At 39.7% G+C, this 22,320-nt stretch overlaps 1 protein-coding gene across 14 annotated transcripts in view; it reads right to left on the bottom strand.

Annotated features, from left to right (window-relative positions):
• Positions 1 to 22,320, bottom strand: part of EYA2 (EYA transcriptional coactivator and phosphatase 2) — a 103,644-nt gene that overhangs the window by 40,112 nt on the left and 41,212 nt on the right. For 10 of the 14 annotated variants that reach the window (XM_033003629.2, XM_042801131.1, XM_033003623.2 and 7 more), the window contains 4 exons: positions 19,281 to 19,399; positions 14,572 to 14,620; positions 13,808 to 13,950; positions 10,801 to 10,917 (listed from right to left, as the gene is read on the bottom strand). In XM_033003629.2, coding sequence (XP_032859520.1) covers positions 10,801 to 10,917; positions 13,808 to 13,950; positions 14,572 to 14,620; positions 19,281 to 19,389 — 418 coding nt within the window. In that variant the 5' untranslated portion in view covers positions 19,390 to 19,399. Of the gene's footprint in view, positions 1 to 10,800; positions 10,918 to 13,807; positions 13,951 to 14,571; positions 14,621 to 16,853; positions 16,943 to 19,280; positions 19,400 to 20,901; positions 20,963 to 22,320 lie in introns of those variants that run through there. The other 4 variants (XM_042801130.1, XM_033003622.2, XM_033003631.2 and 1 more) reach the window with 3 other exon arrangements.

Raw genomic sequence — 22,320 nt, 5'->3', positions numbered from 1 at the left:
AGCAAACTGTTTTCCTACAGGAAACGATGTTGACTGTGAGTGATGCAAGGAAAGGCCTTAGTCTAACTCCCAGCAGAGTGTACATTACTCTGTGCTATGAAGAACATCTGGCTGAAGACTTGCATGGTCATTCAGAAGGGTTCTTTGCAGTACTTCGGCTCTCTGACAAGCTAATGTTTCCTGCAGTAAATATTGCCTTCTCCAAGCTGCTACTTTTTTAGTGAGAGGTTAAGCACTCATCAAAATTACCTCCCACCAGCTATACTCCAGTGCCTTGTAAGGTTCCAAATCCTACAACATCTGCCTGCATTTATTGGGCAAGAAAACTCATAAAATGTTGCATGGCTGTCAGCTGTGTAGGTATTTCAAGACTATCTGACCTGTTAAACTAGAAGAAAAACTCAACCCATATGTACTTTGCAGCACATTGCTCAACTGTTTGCCATTAGGAATAATGAACCCTTCCCCAAAACCAGTCTTGTATTTCTGTCTGGAAGGGCTCAGCCAGTATAGGGAAGAGCACACTATATTAATGTAGATGAAAAGCATGATTCTACAGCATTACAGCACTTGACATCAGCAGTGTCTATTAAAGGACATTGCTCCCAAAAGCATATGAACACCTCCTGCAGATAATACTCTCAGAGACACAACCCATATGTCCATTTGTCTCCCTCTACAATCCCATTCAGTCCTGCTAGCCTGACCAGGTGTTTGAGGGGACTCTGAATAGTGATATAAAACACATTTCACAGTACAGTTTTTCTGAGTCAAAGCTCTTCCCCTGCTGCCTGCTTCTGGGAATACTCAACCCACAGAGCCTCAAAGAGCTTTAATAAGTGATGACCAGAGCAGTTTTAAGGGCCTAGCTTTTACCATTCTTCTGAGCCTGGTCACCTGTATAGCTCAATCCAGCTCAACATGGTGTTGAAAGTGCTCTGATGGTTTATATTTACTCTCAGGATTTGAACCATGGGAATGCAATTAAATTTTACTACATTTTGAGAAAGTGCTCCTTTTAACCACTCCTATCAAATGATGCTGCAGCTACAGAAGGAAATCATACTGGATTGTCTTCAAAAACACATCACAAGGAAATGTTTTGGGCCAAAAAGTGAACATCCTTACAACAATTATGTAGACTATTTCTGTGCAATTCCTCACTGAAAAAACAACCAGCAAAACTGGCTTTATTTGGGTGACTCCATGGATACCAAAGACGAAAGATTCCTCCAGCTGCAGTTTCATCCTGGACACAATCCTCCACTGACAGATAACAAGATGTGATAAAGGAAAGCTGGATTTGCCACCTCCTGTGCTGTTTAGTGGCTACAAGATTCCAGTTCCCCAGTCAGCATTAAAATCTAACTAGCCCTGTAACATCTGTTGTCATGCAACTGGGGATAAAAATCTGGCCTGTGAGCACAGCCACATATTCAGCAATTCCCTTCCCCTGGAGCAAGGTGAATCTCCAAATACCAACAGAAAAGAAAAGAACAAGCTGGGCAGCCATGTCTCTACTCTTTGACCCATTTCTTAGGATCATGGTAACTCTCAACTGAACACTCCAAAGCCAGGCATTTGCCCCAAGGCTTTTCCAGCCCCTTTATGCACTGCTTCACTACTGCAGTGCCTCCAGGAAAAAAAACACAATGGTGGCCAACAGTGGATGCTCAGAGAAAAGTGTAAGAAACCAGACAAAAGCAGAGTGATCTTTGCCCTGGTATTACCTTGTCAGCTTCAATTAATCTGCCAGTTACAGACTTTCTAAGCCAAGTTTATATCCTCCTCTTTTTACCTTTAATAACTGTCAATGGACTCTTCTTCAGACAGTGCAGGTATTCTCTCGTAGTTCTAGAGGTCACAGTATTGTAGTGCAAAAATTTCAGTGTTTAAACCCTGCCAATGTAAATAGAAAGTACATCCAAATTATATATAAAAAGCCCTTGCAAGAGTGCTATCCAATGCCAGCACAGCAGTTACACTCTTGAGTTGCACAGCCAGTGCTAAATGAAGCAGGGTCACAACCTGATGTTTGTCCACAAACATCATCACAGTCTTTGGTCGTATGACTGCAATTCTATTTTTTCCACCAGAGCATTACCTCACATAGTGCCTGGAAAATAGATACAACAGAAAGCAGTACCAATACTGTACCAGTGTCATGAATCTGATGCTCCCTAACTTTCAAATGCTTGACTATGCAGGTATGATGTTTCTTGATATAGATTTTTATATGTAATTTTACACCAGCTCTTCTATTGCCTTCTAGATATTTTCAATAAAACATTATTAGTTATACTGAATCAATTATTCAGTGAAGCTTCTATAACATTTTAGCATATTCTATGCCAACTGCACTATACTCTGAATAATCAAGGCTAAGTAAGTAATTTCCCAAGCTGTTACAATCCTTTTTTATTTTTTACATCCTACAAAAGTGATGAAAATAAAATCCACAAACAGAAGTCTCTGTGACATCCAAACATCTCTGTGACTGTTTACTATGCAGATTTTGCTCATTCATTAACCCATGTTTTGAGTATTCTTTCTGACCTCTACAAATGCTCCCAAGATAGTCAAGCAGCAGGTTAGGGAAACATCACTCCTTTCTTCTCTGTCGGCTCCCACTTCCTCATCATACCATACACAAGCTGTATTTTCTTTATCGAGTCCCTTTACTATTGTCCCCCTACCTTATTGCTTCTCTCTCATTCATGACTGTCACGCCTGCTTCCACCTCTCCAGTGCCATCCTTCTCAAGCCTGATGGCAGACAGTCAAACGAAACTCTCAAGCTTCCTCCCACACTGAGGAAAGAGTTCCTCCTACGTATTTGCAAAACTAATGTTTCAAAATACTAATTTTCTGCAGTTCTTCCAAAACTTCTAACATTAGGTAGGAGGCCAACATGTTCAAGTTACTGCTTCTAATGCAGATTAGTATCATTATTCTTCCTTTATACTTTTTCTAACTCTTTTATCTACCCTAACCCATGATCAGGGCTCATAGCTGCAATGATGACATACAAACAGCACTACCACCACCACTGGGGAGACAGCACTCATACATTTTGTTTCAGTGTGAACACCCAGCCAGCCAGCGAGACTTTATGGGTATCAGGTCTGATCTTTTGTACAGGACAACCACAGAATTTTATCCAACACTTCCTGCAGTGAACCAATGACTTGTCTTACACTCAAACATATCCTTCTAAAACTACCTGTAGTAGTTCTTAAGCACAGAGATTTGGACAGGCACTCCGAAATGTGGGAAACAAGCTAGAAGAATGAAGCCTCATGAAGTGCAAACAAACTCTTCATAGCAGGCAGCTGGGTGTGGGCAGAGCCCTCCTCCACACACCCCTCTGGTGAAACCTCCTCTTGAGCACCTCAGCAGATGCAAGATACCTCTGAAGTAAATGCTCTGTCTCAGAGAAGATTCCTGGTTTGGGCTGCACCATCATCATCTCTACAGCTAATATAATTTTGCCATTACTTTTGAGTTTACATAGTGCTATTCAACCGTGAGAATCCGTGTCCCCCCTCAAGCTTTAAGCCTTACCACAAACCCTGGTGTTCCTCAGGGACAAAGACATTGACGATAAAACCCTGAAGAGCCTGGACAGAGCAGAAGTTACAGACGATTCTTCAGCCCATTTATCTTTTACAAACATACATTTGCTCCCCTAGCTTCAGGACATCCCATCCAGCTGGTGTCTACTCCTTCCAATAGCATATCCTCTTCTCAAGTCCCTCCTTGACTAATAATGACTAAGGAATGAGTTCTGAACGGAACCTCAAAAAAGCAGTAAACGGGAAAATTTAGAGCAGGGCTTTCTCCTTGGGTAGCAGTAGCAAAGATCCTTCCAGCTTACAGTGCATCACTGTCGACACCTTTGCCTTTCCCCTTGACTTCCCTCTCCTGTAAGATAGCTTGTTTTAAACCAAAATAAATGTAGCACGGTCAGCCCCTGGTGTTTAAAAATCTCTGAAAGGGAGACTGTGCTGTTATTCTGAGGAACCTTGTATTTACGCTGTAAAAAGTGAGGTCTGACCCCTCCTGAAGAGAGGCCTCTCCCTGCTGAACTCACCATGGAGTGGAGCACAGCTTTACTGTCATAGTTTTAGACTGCAACTAATGCAAACCAGCTGTGAAGCAGAAGCTTTTGAAAGAGACTACTCATTTTCTACTGAGGTTTTAATTTTATGAATCTGAGACATCTGAGTGACAGTTTGCTGAGAACATGCTCTCGCTTTATTTTCTGGGACTTCAGATGGATTCACTATCTGTACGCTGAAGTGTGATCCACACTTCTCAAGTGTAGATTAAAATTTCCCCTTCTCACATGTTTCATCACTAAGTACTTAAAGAATCAAGCTTAAACTTAAACATGCTCCTTCCTATGCAAAATTCATGCATGCAGAGCTAACTGCGCATGCCAAATAGATATTTATGGCCTCCTATTAAATATGTAACACACAAACTGGCACACAATCACAAGAAATTCAGGCAGGCCTTGGAAAAAAATTTGTCTAGATTATCCAGATATTATTAACAAGAGCTATAATGTTTCCAGCAAAACAAAACATTTCAACTGATTAAATATTCGGATTTTACTTGGTCTCAGGCCAGGAGAACAATTCATAAGCACTTAATTCCACAAACATAAGCAACATATATCATTAGTCCATTTCAAATCAGCATTGCGCAAAAGAAATGCTGCTTTCTATTCATTCATTATTTGACAGCTGATCAGAATGGACTCTACAAAGAAAACAAACGCTCAGCAGTAGCAAAGAATTTCACTGCGTAGGTCTTTGGCCCCAAATTTATGTCTGTACTGAACTCAATACTACTTTGCAATACCTTGGCAAAGGAAAGTTGTCCCAGTTACATAACTGAATTTTCCTTTGTAATGTAGAAAGTATTTTGTGGGTAGATAGATTTGGGTATTATAAAAAAAAGCAGTCAAATCTTTTCCTGCCCAACGACAGTATCCACAGTGGTCTTTGGCCACAGTTTTAACTGTTGTGCAACTTCATAGTTTCATACCAGCTGTCATTTCAGCAATAATAACTGAAGAGCAAGACATTGTCTAGGAATTAATGACAAGCTGAGAAGAGATTGCCTGATGTGCAATAAAGGGGTAACACATGCTCATGCAACCACAGGAAATGCTCTATAAGCTGGCTGCCATTGCACTCTCTGCATAGCTGATGGTTTTCTGTTAGCTAATGTGCTGGCACAGTTTTCTCTTTGTATTTTACATAGCTCATTAAAGGGTAAGTTTCTTATATTCCAAAGATTTCTCCCCCACTCGCAGCAACAACAAGCAGTTTCCTCAATTGCCAGTTAAGACAGTAAGCTTTTTGGGTCAGAAATTGAATATAATCTTTGTGTCTTATGTTCAATTTCTACAATTGAATAATAGTTTTACTAAAAGTCTGAGCAAATCACTGAACTGCTAAATTGTCAGAAATGTAAACTTAGAAAAATGTATGCTAAAAAGCACAATAGACTTCAAATATCTAGCCTAGGGTGGTTTTGGGGGATCTGGTGCTGTAACTGTATACTTACATGAGTACTGATTAAGAAATGGCATAGTCCTTGAAGCAACATTTACTTACCAGCATTACAAATTTCTCACTTTAAAGACAAAACCATAATGCAAGCTGTTACCTGCTCTTCAGCTTCATGACTCTAAAAATGAGTGGCATCTCCAGATTGGCCACATGCATATTTCAAATATCTTTGCTTCATTATGAAACAAATTAATTTTGTAAATACAGTAAGAATATGAAGTAACACTGTATACAGCACTGGTTAAAAAAAAAGAGAAAAAAATTGGAGTAAACAAATGATGCCAGATTTCAATCTATCTGAATGCTACTCAAACTCCAATGATATACTATCATATCGACTGTTACATGGCAATTAACATCATTATTTACATCTATAGTACATTTGTGATGCAGTTTCATGTCACTTTTACGAGCTACAGAACTTTTCAATCTCATCTTTTATATTTATATATGTTTGTGACATATTGCATTAGCTATTTGGCTTATAAACCCTTCCACATTTAATTTATTTTCATGCTAGGGAAGCATGAAAATAGATTTCCCCTTCTGGCTGGCTATAAATGAGGCTTTTTTTCTTTGCCACTTAATGACAAAAAGAATGTTCTATCCTCATTCTTGCTTTTTAGTGGATTCTGTTCTCACTCAAGAACCAGAAAACAGTTGATAATTAGAGATGAAAAGCTGAATGCTACCCCATTACACCTGCATCATATCTGCATTTATAATGAAAATGAACAGACTTAAAAGAGAGCAGATTTTGGTTTCAGAAGTACCATTTTACTGATAACAGACATCAGGGGGGTGAAGCTGCAACCTGTCACATGTATCCCAGCCGGAGTTAGTGATGGTACCAAAGAAACATGAGAGGAAACAAACCAGCACCAACTCCACTGGCACTTACTGAAGGAGAACGTTTATCTTAGAGTCCTGTGAGACAAAGTATTTGTCACCCAAAAGGTCATTTATTCTTTGGTGATTGGTGCAATGCACCTACAATGGGTGCCTATTCGGCAGCTGGACCATGTAACTGATAAATGAGGGGACAGTGAGGAGCAATCACGTAGGCTGCACAATCTGCTCAAGATTCACAGTCTGATCAACCATGCCTGCCTGCAGATAACTTCACTATGTTGTTCTGGGAGCTGGTTCTCAGTGGAGGCAAACAATACCAAAGTTATTTCACTTGTGTACTTGAGTTATTACCACTTTACAATACTTGCAGAGATTAGCTTAAGAAAATAATTTTTTCCCCACAGTTTAAAATACAAAAATCGAGGAGCACATACTCTTGGAGATACCTTTCCTTGCTGATCCCCTGCACATCACCATCACATCAAGATCCCTCTTTCAGCATGATGTAATAAACATTTTGTGCCTGAAGTGGGGGTTAAAAGCTTAATTCTTAAAGTCCCCCTGAAATTTGATTATCTAAAAATATATAAATAAAAATTTGCCCTTTTCAGCTGGTTTAGCCCATCACCCAGAGTCAAAACCAGGACACCTGCCTGGGTCAGCAACAAGGTGACCAAAATGACTGATGTGAACTTGGCAAAAGTCTCAATGGTCCTGGAGCTGGGTGGCACAGAGAGTTGCTAGCTTGCTTTAGGGAGATGGAGTGATCACCTCCCCATCCCCAAGTGCTGGGGCGTGGGAAAGCACTGAGCACACATTCCTCAGTAGCACTCAGCACAGGAAGGCTTCTGGCTTCTCACTCAAACCTTTCACTAGCACTCAGCAAGGTAAATAAACCATACAGTCAGGGAGCTTCAGACTGATCCTCTCATGAGCAAGAAGGGTGGCAATATTTGTTTACAACAGGAAGACACATTTACTCCTGCTCCCTTTGCCTTGGAGTAAGCACCTGCCACTTGCAGAAATTGTCTTCCTCTGTTTTCTTTTGCATTAAAGGCTTAGCAAGCTGGCTGAAATGATCTTCGTGGCATAAAAATCTGAAAAGAAGCATTTTCACCTAATACCACAGCATCGCCCTAGGGAACATTATCTGAAAGCACTTTGTGCACATTCATGCTCATACACATCTGCATGAAGTTTGTCCCAGCCTGTTTTGGTACAGCACATAGTTGTGTCACTGCTGTTTGCAAGTGTAACATTTTCAAGTGCTGATGAAAAAAATCTCCTTGTCTAAACCTCTTGATTGAACAAAGGGGCCATCTTAAAAACTTCAGTCCCAAGTAAGTCAAGAGTTTGCCTTCTCAAACAGCTCAGATTCTTCTAAGCTAACACAAAGCACATGTGGAAGCTGTGTTCTAGGGAAACAAAAACCAACAGAAACCTAAGCAGTAATACACCGATCTTCCAATACAGCAAAAGAAAATGCCAGTACTTTGTCAATAGTGGTGTTAATCACATCGCCGTTAGTCAGGAGGCAGCATGGCTGCTATTGCTCTGAGAGAGCACAGACCCAGCACTTCTGACCCAGTCTACTGACAAAGCTGTGATGCTCCAGTCCCTACAACTGCCGGTAACTGCAAGCCACAGATTTAATAAAAAGACAGAACTTCCACTGCCGACAGTGTAACACAATCTCAAGACAAGACTGGAATATTCAAGCAGCAAAATAGAAGCCAAAAACTGAACTCCTGTTCAGAGTAGGACAGGTGAAACTTGTAGGAGTCAAGGTGACAAAAAACTCCCCTACAGGCTAGTTGGTTTTGTTTTTTTTTTTTGGTGCCACATTCAAGCCAGGTGTCTCCAGCATGTCCCATGAAGCATTCAAGCCACAAAAACCACCTTAGTGTTAGACATATGTGCTCTGACAAAACTAGCATGTGAGGTCTCAGCAGAGGGTCAACTCCCAGTCTTCGGCTTTCTTACATAACTTCTAGAATAAAACGGATTTTACCTTGTTTCCAGTTTTCTTAACTGTTTAGGATTTTATTTGCTCTCAGACTTAAAATTGAAGTGGATGTATCTGTCCACCTTTCACATTCAGGGTTGAGAAGAATAGAGAGAATTGACAGAGACAGTTTTGCAAGCAGGATAGCTAAGTGTAATGACACAAAAGGGCTTTTTGCCTAGAGGTTTTAAAATAGACCCCCAACAAGATCAAAAAGTAAAGTGAGAGACTTGATTTCCCCTTCCACGGATTCTACATGAACTTGGGAAAGCCAAGCAATTCTTCTTTGGTTTTCCAACTCCTAGAAAAATCTCTGAGGGAAGGACAAAGCCAAAGCAGAGCTTTATTGTTGTGTGCATTTGCCTGCCTTCCAGAGAAGTCACTCCCCTTGGAGTGACTTTTCCCCTCCAGTGAAAGAGCCTCTCAGAGAGCTCGTGTGCACGTGGTGCAGACGGACTAGCACTGCTGCCAGGAGAGCTGAGCTGCTTTTAAACTAGTGAGTCTGGATATATATGGCCACAGCAGGAAAGGGTGCAGCATGTTTAGCCGGTGTGGATGATGGGCTTCCTGACTCTTCCCATTAACCAGCACCTAAATTGGGAAATTTTAGATTACTTGAGGCATGTTCATTTGTGCTACTGTCACATCTTTGACAGTAATGAAGATATTTGCTAAGAAACAGCAAGAATATTTGCATTTTGATCTCTTGGAAATGTTTTTTTAATGCTTGGCTCATTTCATGCATTCATGGCAATTCATGCTTAAGGCAAGGCACTTTCAAATGCAGGTGTGCTGAAGTTTAGCAGAAGACAAAGTTTAATCTTTACTTTTTACTAGTCAAGTTCAATACAAACACCAAAGTAGACTCAGAAAATGAGGCCTACAGGTGAGGAATGAAACTACACTCCTAGGGGCCTCAAAGTAGGGGCACAGAGATGGAGACATTTTGAGGACATAATCCATTTCTCAGAATATACTCATTATTATTCTTGTATGTAAAACAATTGATAAAGCTGATATGGTTATGCTATGGTTCCTTTCATCTGCTATTGTTTCATTAGAATTTATCATAATTCTTTGCAGGATTGGCTGGACAGGTGTTTTTAAATTCAGATTACACAGAGCACATCCAAATCCTAGTATTCCTCCTCTAATTCATGCTTCATGACACAGTAAGTGCCAGGGAGAAAAAAAAAAAAAATCACATAATTCACAAAAATCAGGAATAGTACACACCAGAGGAAAAAGCACATGGAATACCAGCCAAATAATGAAAGCCTGCCATTTGCAGTTCAGGTTTCTGATCAACAGCACCAAAATACTCAAAGAAATCAAATGCTAGAAATAGGATAAAGGGAACCACAAATGAGATTCCACCATTTTCATTTACTTTACACTTCTTGGCAATTCAGATTTAAACCCTTTCATGGACTTTCCTGGAGCTGGCAAGTCAGCACTCAATCTCCTGAGAGTTGGTGTTTCATACAGCTTCTCAAATGGAATGACCAGAAAAGAACTTGAAGTTTTATTTTTAAAAATAAATGTATATTTTGGCCTTTCTGGCTGTACAACAAAACAAAGTGTTATGAAGCTACAAGCACAAGGCACTGTCGTTGAAGACTTAAGGGAATCCAGCTGATTATTTTATAATCAATTATTACTCTGACAACAATAAAAGTTACTCTAAACTTACTAAATCCTTCTTCAGTAACCTTGTGGAAAAAACTGCTGCTTTCAGCTCTGCTCTTCTGAACCTTACCTCAGTAGTCTGTAGGTAATTAATGATGTTGGTACTTTGGGAGTTAAAACAGGCAGATGTATCTTAGCAGGTATCAGTTATGTCTTAAGAGTAAAAAAATTTTTTTTAGTATCAAGGTATCAACTTTTTTAAAAAAAATTAGTGGAGAGAATATACAGAAGTTTAACCACAGAGCAGTTCATTCAGGACAGCGTAAGGCAAAAGCATAATACTAACAGTACTGTTTGCATGAAGTGTAAAACCACCTTTGTTTTGCATCCACTCAGAATCTAAGAATTTACACTAACACAACAGTCCCAGGCATGCAGCCACAAAATCAATCTTTAAAAAAAAGAAAACATAGTTTCTGCAGAAATGCAAAGCTTCCATTGATCATATATGAAGTTTTGCTAGGATATACTAGTGCTAAATCCAGTACCTCAGCCAGAAATTAATGCCTTGATGAGCAAAACAGATCTATGGAGACTTACCTCCTTCCCTACCCTGACTGCCTAGACCTAAGCTTTCCATTTTAATTGCAAAAGAAGAATTGGTCTAATATGGGGATATAGGCTTCTGACATCTCATAACATATCCTGCAAGGTACCAAGTTGTACTCACCGTGCATCTGGTACGTGTATGGTGCTTGTCCAGCAGTCGGGGTGCTGAAGCTGGATCCGTAGCTAAGAAACCCACTCTGTCCTGGGGAATGACTCAGGCTGTCCTCTGTTTTAATGCCTTTGGGACATAGAGTAGCAACCAAGAGCAGAACATGAGTGTTTGTCATATAAAGGTATAAAAAAGAAAGTTTAGAAATTAACATTTTTTCATCTAGATTCTAACCTAAAAACCTCTTTTTTCCCTACACTTTTTTTCTATTTTCTTTTTTTTAAATATCTGCATTACCCAAACAGGTTTCTTGAATACTAGAGTCAAGTAAATTAATCACAAATAATATCTGAGTCAGCTACATCCTCTATCCATACCCAAATGAACTTTTGTTACTTTTGGGTAAACAACCATGAATAATATTGTTTTCAAATACAATTCCTGAACAAATAGTTTTGTTTTAGAATTAAACAAATTCATTGACTCATAAACTTTCTGAACAGTTATCATATGCAAGCCATGATTAACAAAGTGACAGGACCTTTAGCAAAATAACCTCAAGACTTCTGTTCTCAACAGAGTTATCTTTTACTTGCATGATATTTTCAGCTTTGGTAGGAAAATATTTATTGGTAAATCATACAGGAGAGTTATCATCTATTCAGTTAGATATAACATACAGTTCAGGAACAATAGGTAAGCCCTGAAGCCACAAAAATCTTTTCATTACTAAAAATCAGGCAATTAAACTGACAGTTTGAAGGGGGAACAGCAACAGCTGAATTAAACATTGCAAGATGAAACCTTTGCTGGTAGTGAAAGGGGCTGATATTTTATTCTGAGATGCTGCCGAGATTGTACAGCTGTATTATTAAAATAAACAGCTGAAAGGTGTGTCTTATTATGAATCCTTTGGGCATGATCCTTCCCTTCTTTGCATGCCTATTTGCACAAAACAAAAAATAGCCATTGGACACACCCTGAGTGCTGGGACTAAACAAAGACCCTGTTGATGTTCTGGCCTTGGATTTACACACTTCCCAGGCTGTTGTCATCTTTTAGCACTTGTAAGCAAACTTGCCAAAAGACAAGTTGAATTCACATGCCTTTCACCAAACATGATGTTTTCTAGTTTAATGACTCTTATAAGCGACAAGTCTGCATTTGCTCAGGTTGGGAATAAGCTCTCCCAGATAATGTTTTCTCTTAAAAAAATCACTTCTTTTAGCAGTAGGTGAGAATAGTTGCAATGCAATTTGAGTACAAGTTAGCAACAAGATGACAATGCTTCATTGTGAAACATAGGAAGTTTATTTGGACAGTGAATGAACATGTGTTGGTGCAAGCGTCCGGCTCCATTACTGTTGGGGAAGTGAAGGTATTTGCAAGTGTGCGCAGTGAAGCCACTTTTCATAACATCCAGTGCTTTTCAATTACATCAGCACTCTGCATGCGAGCATTCGGCCTACCCCAGCTACAATTAATCTTCAGCAAATAGGCCTTTTTGGAAGTCTAAAAATTGTTGTCAGACAGTGAAATAACTTAGCACCAAATTAATTTCCACACAATGTTCTGTTTTGTCTAGAAACTGGCTGAGTTTTATTTTTGTGCTTAAAAACAATACTGCTTCATTGTTCTTGGTTGTCAGCCAGGTGGAGTTTTTCATATGCTGTGTGAGTATCTTAGAGAGGGTATATGGGCTGGGGGAGGGAAATCACTGCTCAAGGATGCTAAGAGGTCATCTGCAGGATTTATAAGCAGCATATGGGCCTGACACATGTACGCCCTAAAGACTGTAGGCGGTAGCAAATGGCTTTACTTTCACCTGCTCTAACAGGACAACTGTTCAGAGTTTGCCTTGGAAATCAGCCAGCTGATGCAAACAGCACAAGTAGCTCCCGGAAAGGGTCTCAAAACATTCTTCTCGTCATCCTGGTGGAGCTTCAGCTCTGCCAAGCCCGTCTCCCTGGCCTTCCAGACCATTGCATTTAATTTCCCTTCAGTAAAAGCCTTGTCAATGGCTGTATAAAAGCTTCTTGTTGGGATGAGATACTATATTTGCCAAGCAAACAAAGGTGTTTAAGAGCACAAGAGAAAACAGGAGCAGAAACTGAACTATGAAGCCGTTTTAATGCTGCAAGACTCAGCACACACAGGATCAGCTGGGAACAAGGAGCCCAAAGCTTTCAGTTAAAGAGCCGTACTAAGGAAGAGCAGCATCGCTTTGGTTTTTAGGAATGGAAAGAACTTCCCAGCTCCCTCAAGAGTTCAGTATTTCCAGGCAGACCTTGAGGACACTCTTAACACTTGCTTTACTAGGCATTCCTCTGTCAGGAGTGCTGGTTTAATTAGTCCCCTGCCTGAATGCCCCAGCTGCTCCTGCCCAGAACTGTCTCCCCACAGTTGCTGGCAAGGCTGTGCAGGAAAGCAGGGAACAAAGCTGACTGGGGATAGAAATGTCTACTGCACCTACAGTTAACAACCACCCATTTAAATACAAACCACCTTCCAAAAACAAAGTTCTATGTATCATTTCACCCATGCCTTATTCTGCTCTGTGTCTTGGCTCTTCCATAAAAATATACAGAAAGTTTTTTTTTAAATAGTTTGTATCATTGAAACTCCAGGAAGAATCAAGGAAGGCAAAATGCAGTGTACCTAAATATATTTACTGCAAGAGCCCTTGCCTTGGCAGTGAGTCATGGGAACACTCACCAGCTACTGCTCCTAAGTGGCATATCCTACTGAATCTGAGTTTCTCATGCTGTCTCATATCCTACTATTCACTGGTTCCAAACTTACCTAGTTTGTAAGATCATAACCCAGGATATCAAGACCTGATAGATAATTCAAAGTAATCCTAACATTTTTAACCAAGTCAGATTTTCTTCTAAACCTAAGAAGAGAATATCGCCAAGACAGAAATGATTTTTCATTCTAAAGCTTAGGACTTAGAATATATTTTTCTAGGAGCAAGAGGATGATGTCTTCAAGGGTAACATGATGTCAGAGTACTCACTGTAGGAGGGTATGCCATAGGGCTGCCCCGGAGGAGGATAGGCAGTGTATGCAGCAGCCTGCTGGATTCCTGTGCTGTACTGAGTCTGTCCATATGTTGCCATTGTTGGGAAAGATGGGACTGTCACTATACGGGGATAATGTCTATTCAGAACAAGAAAACAGAAGGTCTAATGCAATAGTTACTGTACATGATCTTCTAGAACACATGTATAACACTTCTAGACATTCTGATAAAATAACAACCAAAGTATGATCGTGAATATTTTGGGAACTCAGAATTGACTAGACTGGGGCAAAAGTTTGTTTCAGTATACAGCTCCTGATATGAGCTATTTGATTAAGCTACCTAAATGCACGGGGACTTTAAGACTGTGCAAATTATCTGCAAGTTAAAAAAATAAAATCAAGTCAACACTCCAATTTTTTCATGTTTCATTTTGAGTTTGCCGAACAAGCAAGTGTCATGGGAAACTTCTGACATTTCAACATATTCCTTTATGGTCACTCATAAACACAACAATATTCAAACTGATAAGGTTTGGATTCCCAGGGGTACAAAAGTACAGTGCATAATACCTCAAACCTTCTTTCACTCCATATCTAACAAGATTAAGAACCAATTACTTCACTGGGCCACAGACATGCAGGGGAACAGGTGGATGGGCTTAAGACAAATGCTTTTTAAGGTGACAGAAGTCTATATAAAATGGCTGTTCAGCAAAACACGGTTTTTAAATTACATCACTTGGCACGAGCACTCACTTTGTGGAGTACAGATGGAGAGGACACTGTGGTGCTGCTTTGCTGCTGCCTGGAAAACAGAATTAAAGGGTCTCAGATTTTCATCATGTTCTGTTCTATGACCAAGCTGATATCACTGTTTTTACCACTGCTGGTTTGAGAAAAATATACAGGAATTAGAAGACTTTGTTTGTAGTGAATGTCCACAAACTGAAGTAGGTAAAAAAGTTATTCTCTACTTAATAACAGATAGAGACTTAGTTTTGAACTGAGAGTGATACTGATTGAGCTACCAGTTTCTTCCTCTCACGGGACTGATATCAATCATGAAGCTGGGCTTTGGTGGAATGACTCATATGCTAAAGACTATAAAAGCAACTACTATGATCACTGAACTGATTTAAGCTCACTGCACTTTTTGCCCTTTTGCTTTTTTTGGTACTATCCTAGACTATGACTCACTTTCTTTAATGTTCATTAAAATATATAAAATCAAATAAATATTAAAAATACAACACTGTAAATCTCTTTACTCCTGATTTTTTTTTGAGTTAACTATAACCTACGTTATTGACCTGCCAACAATCAAAATATTAAAGCAGCTTAAAAATGTATCACGCAGGTTCTATGTGCAGGATGCCTTCAAGCAGCTTAAAAATGTATCACGCAGGTTCTATGTGCAGGATGCCTTCCACTGTACCAAACACTTGTGTCCTGCAACACTACCACAGAAAAATGTGCTATAATCTTTATGTAGAGATAAATTTAGGTTTAATTAATTAAATTTAAAAATCTAAATTAAAATCTGCAAGTTGCCTTCACGTTGCACGGAAAACATCATACCTAAATGCCACCATGATTATTATGCATGTTGCCTCCATAATGCCATCCAAATTTTGCTTCTCAGTTCCTGGCTGAGCTGTTAGATGTTATTACAGCACTATAAATGACAAAACACCCTCACAATTACCGATAAGGACATTAGGCACAACAGATTCAGCCTCTTTATCTGCTGGCTGCGTCAATGAACACACCAGACTAACTGCACACAGCTTCTCCACGCAGGGAGAAATATTAAGCAACACATTGTCCGCTGATGGCAGCACCACCACCCTCAATATTGGCTGCTGGCATCTATCGTGTAACTTGTTACACGGGATAGGAAATATCACCCAATCTCACGCAGAAGATGATCTCTCAACTGCAGGTGCACAAGCTGGTGGAACAGGGGATTCCTGCAGTGCCCCCAGTGCCTGCACATTGCTACCTCCAGGCAGGAAGCACCTGCAGTGCTGTCCCATGCGTCAACAAGGACGTACCTGCAATGCTGTAGATGGATTATCTACAGTACGAAGTTGCCCAAAATAGCACCAATTCATTTGTTCAGCCATTTGTAAATTGGTGAACTAAATACTTAAATCATGATTTATTTAATGAAATATACAAGTACATGTAAAGTCTAAATACATGCACATAGTCCTACGGGCTTAAGTAACTTGTTATAGCATAAAGAGACAATGTCCAAAAAGATCCAACATGGTCACATATGAAATGTTCATTCTTCCTGATATAACTCTCCTTTGAAATTGTTCTTTCCTATACAACCTTTTTTCACAACCATTTTACATTATAACATGGAGATTACACCAAACTATTTTTAAAAACACAGCCATTAAGTCTGATACCTTTTTAAACTATATTTAATTGAAAAAAATTCATTTTTATCTTTGTTCATGTGTCTATGGAAAAACATCCATGTAGGTGCATGAGTTCTAATGAAAAATATTAATTACTAGATACTATTCTTTTTTCAGAATATTTGTATGTTTCCTGTATATAATAATAATACTGATATTCTAAATTTCCTATGAAACATAATACTGAGCTTAATAAGACTGAGCTAAATTTCCTAGGAATCAATTACATTTGATTAAAAGATGCAAACATCTGAACCGCACACTTTCTTCAAAAAGGGGGCTCGTTTTTCACAAACTCAGAAATCTTCAGAGAGAACTTCATTCAAAAAAAAAAAAAAAAAAAGAAAAAAATCCACATATTCCTTTGTCTCTTCTCCAGGATAATTGCAGTTGTTTAAGAAGAACTACACATTGCATTAGAATAGATAAAAAATGTGAAAATAAAGGTGTCTGTGCTTTGGTGCCTACTGAACTCTTTTCTGAATCTGAGACCAAACAGCCATTTTTTGGTAATGTTCCCGATCCTCTCAGCTCTCTCCCCAGCAACCTGTGACCCAGCCGAGTGCCTGCAAGTTGATTGTGACAGCTTCCTTGCCCCATACTTACCTTTAAAAGTCTCCCAACTGTTTCACATCCAGTACCAGAGCAGTGTTACTGCAGCATCACTGCATTAGGGAAGGTAGCTCACAAAGGCTCTGATGACAGGGAGGAAGAGCTTTCAGAGTGAACTTGCGACAACTGCATCGACACTACAGCTTAGTATTATTAAGAGAAAAACCCAGCTCGAGTACATCTATCTGTGTAGCAACAGAGCCCAGGAGTCTGTCCACAAGCCCATGTGCTGGACTCTAATGTCTTTCTGAGCACCAGCTGTTCCACCTTGAAATACCTTCAAAAAGTAAAACCCACCAGCAGCCTTGCCTCAATTCCTCTACATATAAAATGTGGGTAACAGTAACCTATTCCCCAAGCAACAGGCAGAGAGGTTTAGTTTTAAAAAATAAAAAAAATGTACATAGGGTAGCGTTATACAAATGTACCCATTCATTTACATATATATATATAGAAAAAAAGGTTGTTTTTAAATCCAAAGCTCGGCTTACCTGACTCACCTTCAAACTCACTGCGAAAAATTTGCTTTGACTTACCTGAAATAAAACAGTTTAGAAAATCAGATTACATTTTTAGATTGTAAAAACAAAAACTATACCATTTCTGTCACACTGTTCCTCATTACCAAACAGAATTGCACTGAAGAAATATACTTTTTTAGTTTTCATTCATCTAATTCATAAAGCGTTTTACATTCAAAAAACAGCAGAACAGATAGTTTGAGCATAAGCTTAAATTCTTTTCTATTTGAAAAATATTATATCTTCAAATTTTCTACTTTTGAAAGAAGTACAGAGTAAATACATTTGCCAAGAATGCCAAGTGGTAATTTACTGTGTGTGAATATACAATATGCTACTGTCGTTCCCAATAAAAGGCAAGATAAATCTACATGTGTTTCTACCCAAAAGTGTAGGACTATAGGCAAAACATGCACTTGATAATTATACTGATGTAATTGCACATCTCATGATAAGCACCCATGAAAACAGCAGGCCAGACATCTACGTAAGCATTGCGATTAGACTTGCTAAAATTAAAACTGTATGTGTAATACACAGCACACATTTTTGTGCGCATTTATTGCATTAAAAGCTCTGGCAGTAGGAGACTTGATAAATACACAAGTATTCTCCTGTTCTTCAAATTAACAAGAACTATTTTCAAGGGAAAGAGCATAATCTTAGCAGCACAGGGAATCATTCTGTAGAAAAATAACCAATTCTATAAGAAACGTGTCAACATGAGCTGTCATTAGCAAACTGGTGTCCAACAGTACAACTGCTATGCTGGCTCTTATTTATATCGCATAATAACAAATAGTTCCTGCACCAAGAAGTTTACAAAATTATGTATTTAAAAGTAATTTCTAGCTCTAATCTTTTCTGCAAACGTGTACATTTAAAAGGATGTTTCCTTTAGATTGTTATCCCTTTGACTGCTTTTGTAAATAGGCAGTCATGATGTATGTGATTTAATCACGCAATTTCTAATGCCTTAGCAAACATGCAAGTAAAACATCTCTTTGGCTTCTAAGAGACTATAAATGAAGGGTTAAACATACTACTAAAACATAATAGCCAGTGCCTTTTCCTAACTCCCCTCTAACAGGAAGGCTGACAGATCCTGACCGCAGCAAACAATAGCTGGGATTGTACTAGCAAGAACTAGTTCAGCTGCATCACTTGCCAATAATTTTTTTAGCAGATTTGACATTCTTCTGTTTCCTTCACTTGAACAGTATGATGGGGGGGGGGGGTGGGGCAGAGGAGGGTAGAATGAGGAGGAGAACAGATACATTTCCATCAGAACCTAAACCACCAAAAGAATTTGTCCTTTGTACCTGCCAAATGTAAAACTCAGACCAGAGGCCAGCAGGGCTAACTGTTCAGAAATGATAGCAACGATCCCAGGGCAACGCCAAGTGGGGCTAACTGCTGCTGTGGCAAAATGTTTTCTGGCTGCACGATACATTGTTGGGCCTGGGAGCCCCCATGCTCTCCACTCCAACAGCAGCAGCACAGCCACCGAAACCCAGAGCTCACATTCACACCACCACTAGGGCTCTAGTGGGGTCCAAACAAAAACTACCAGCTCTACACAAAATATGGTTTATACCTGCAATTATTCCAGAGGAGCAAACATATACATGCATGTGTGCGTATGTATGCACCTACTATACAGAGATATCTATCTACATATAAAACATTTCAATTCCATTTGCATTTAAACCATTGCTGAACTAAAGGATTCAGCCACAGCTGGAGTGTCTACAGAAAAATATTTTAAAATCTCAGTTGCTCACTATACCATAGAACTGTCAAAAGCAGAGACCTTGCATGTGGCCAGTTCCCTTTGGTTACATATACACATACACATTATGTTAAAGCCAGTAAACACAAAGCAAAAGAGGCAGCCTACCTTCTATGTCATCTGGAGCCGTGGCATAAATGTTAGAAAGGTTAAGCTTCAGTCTGTCAGGGCACTCTCTATTTACAGTCAGGCTGGGTGATATCACTAGATCTAGCATTTCCTTATACCTGAAGGAAAACAAAGGAAAAATATAATTTATTCATTAATTATGCATGCTTACTAATGATTCAATTTTTTTTTCCCTAAGAGTATAAATATTAAAACTGATTACCTAAACCCAGGCTTCATATAAATTCCACATAATAACATTCACTAAAGTTTTCATCAAAGGGAAATGCTGAATTAAAATGCAGCATTTGCTCCCTTGGAGATTACACCCATCTGATTAATGCTTTCCCTTTCTTCCTGGATTTTGCCATGTGAAAACTAAATTTCCTGATCTCTCATATACCATCAGAGTGAGAACGTACCCAACCAGTGTCCAGTGAAGCTCCAGAACAGACTATGAAGAGCTGAAAATGAAATTGAGGGCAGGTGACAGCATTATCTAGTCTTACTAAGGTTAGTACTGGTATAGGATCAGTTTTCCAGGGGACACCTAAACCAGGCACCTAACTACAGTGTCCTGACCATTAGGTGGCAGTGATACAAGGACAGTCCTTTTCACATAAATAACCTCATTTGATTTAATCAAAAGTTTCAAATAAACAACAAATAGGACTTAAGTCTCCCAAGAAAAACGTAATTGCTTGTGTGTAGACACAACCTACACTATGACAACATCTTACCAACTCTGCGTTTATACAAAGAGTTCAGAAAAATAAAGGACTAAATCATTATTTCAGACCCTATGAACAACATGAATAGGTATATTAATCTAAATATCACCATTTTCAATGTATGTGTCTAACTCCAGCTATCCACTTTTTCAGAAGTGAGCTCTAAAGACACTTGCTTGAAATAGAGCTGCTTGCTTCCCTTGGAAGTGTTGGATGTTTTGGATGGGTACAAAATACGGCATTAAGTGCATAGATTTGCATACTTGTGTTTGCAGCTTTGGGTAAAGACAATGAGGCAAGTACACTAAGAAAACTGTGTGTTACACGAAGTATCTGCACAATGGTTTTATGCAAGGCAGGTTTCTTGGACACCTTTACCCCCTCTTTACCTCTGCCCTTGTTTCCTGCACAACCAATGCCTGCAGCTGGAACTGTGAAGAACCCACTGGCCAAAGAAAATTTGAAGCTAAATTTGTCAATTAATTGTATTTATTTTTTTTAAAATACGCTCAACACCATGGAAACCTATTTGAATTTTCTAAGACTGCATGAATGTATTTTGCAGCTTTTGGTTCAAGTCCAGAACAAATGATGAAAAGAGGAGAACTCAAAGATGCTATGCCCTTCTTCACTTTCTGCATCCACATCGAGTACATCCTTACTCAGTCCCTTAAAGGCTACTGGGGGGAATTAGGGCTATTAGGGAAAATCATAACCGTGCTCTCAGACCAAGCAGGCCCTGGGCAAGAGCAGATTGAAGAGAGGGCAAATGGTGATGAGCAGATCTGAAGCACCTGGCTGCAGTCTGCGTGGGCTCCCCGTTTTGCTCAGCACTGAACATGCTACCTGCAAAGACATCTGGACATCCCTGCTCTCAGGCTGGGACCTACCTGGACTATAAAGGTGGCAGATGGCCTGGCAGCAACAGGCTGGTAGCAATCCACAGCACACCTAAAACATCATGAAGTTAAAGAAAAAGGCACATAAACCTGAAATCTCAACACCGGGCTTCTGCAATATTAATCTACACACTTCTGGGAGAAGCAAAGAGGTTCATTTTGATTTTCTGTTTAAATACCACAGTATGACTTTACCAGCTTTGAGAAACAGAGAAAAATAAACCACATACTTATTATCTAAACCTCTACAATCACTTTTACAAAGCCTGCAAGTCCCTGTGAGAGAAGGTAAGTATTGTTATGAACAGGCACAAATCAGATGAAGTATTTTACCTGTAACTGAACAGCAAAGACCAAAGCTGAGTTTATTTTCACTTTCCCCACCTAACAGCTGGGAAGGCACTCTGCCCAGGCAGAAAAAGCATCCATCCTCTCTGAATTTGCAGAACTGCCAAAAATGGGTATGAAGAGACACAACCATATACAATATCCACAGCCCCAGTCCTCCTTTTTCCAAAGGGGATCTGGGCTCTCTTCTCTGCCTCCCTTGGAAATCCATCCAGGCATATGCATTTTTGCCACCAATGTAGCCTCAAGTCCAGAGGTTGGTAAAGGCTTCCCGATTATGTGCCATTAAGTCAGCTGTGAATGACCACTGCGGTAGAAATACTGTACACTGAATCCAACACTTGTAAGATCCATGCTCCCTAAATGTTGTGTGTTACGGATTTCATAAGAAAACAAGACTAGCATAAAAAGCAGTGTTGCTTTGCAGCTGGAGAATCTTTGTTGCTAGTGGGCCTCAAAGGGCTCCACCTTCAGATGTGTCCCTGGAAGATAGGCACAACTGCTTCCCCCTCCCTGCCTTAGACACAAACACTGAAGCACAGCAAGACAGAAGTAAAAATGCAGGTGCACAGGGGCCACTAATTGTGTCCATAACCAGTGTCCACGCTACTAACTGCATGGAAATGCAACAAGGAATCAGATTTGTACAAAGATACAAAAAATAGTCCCTAGCTGTAAAAATTCCTCCATAAGCAACATAGTCTAATGGCAGAGTCAAACTGGCAATCAAGGACTCCTGACCCAGCCCTAAAAAACACAGCCCATGAAAAACTTTACTCAGTCTTAACAGCACTGGAGGAAGCTATGCCTCAAACTGATACCTGCAGACAGAGGCTTTACTGAAGCACGTGTGCCTCCACTTCACAGGCAGTCTCAGACACAGGGAAGGCAGGCAGATGCCTCGGAGCCACAGACTATCCAGGCAGTAAGGGATGGTCATGGCCCTTCTGCACACTTTGATTATGCCAGAGGAAAAAGAGGTTTTTCTCCTAAAATGGCTGATCTCACTCTTGCTGGCACATCCAGGCTGCTGCAGAGAAAGGGTTCAGGAAGATTTTTGTG

The sequence above is a fragment of the Tyto alba genome, unplaced genomic scaffold, assembly GCF_018691265.1.
Source record: "Tyto alba isolate M040663 unplaced genomic scaffold, T.alba_DEE_v4.0 Super-Scaffold_33, whole genome shotgun sequence".
NCBI lineage: Eukaryota > Metazoa > Chordata > Aves > Strigiformes > Tytonidae > Tyto > Tyto alba.
The sequence above is the reverse complement of the archived record's forward strand: the minus strand, read 5'-3'. Positions and strand labels throughout refer to the sequence as shown.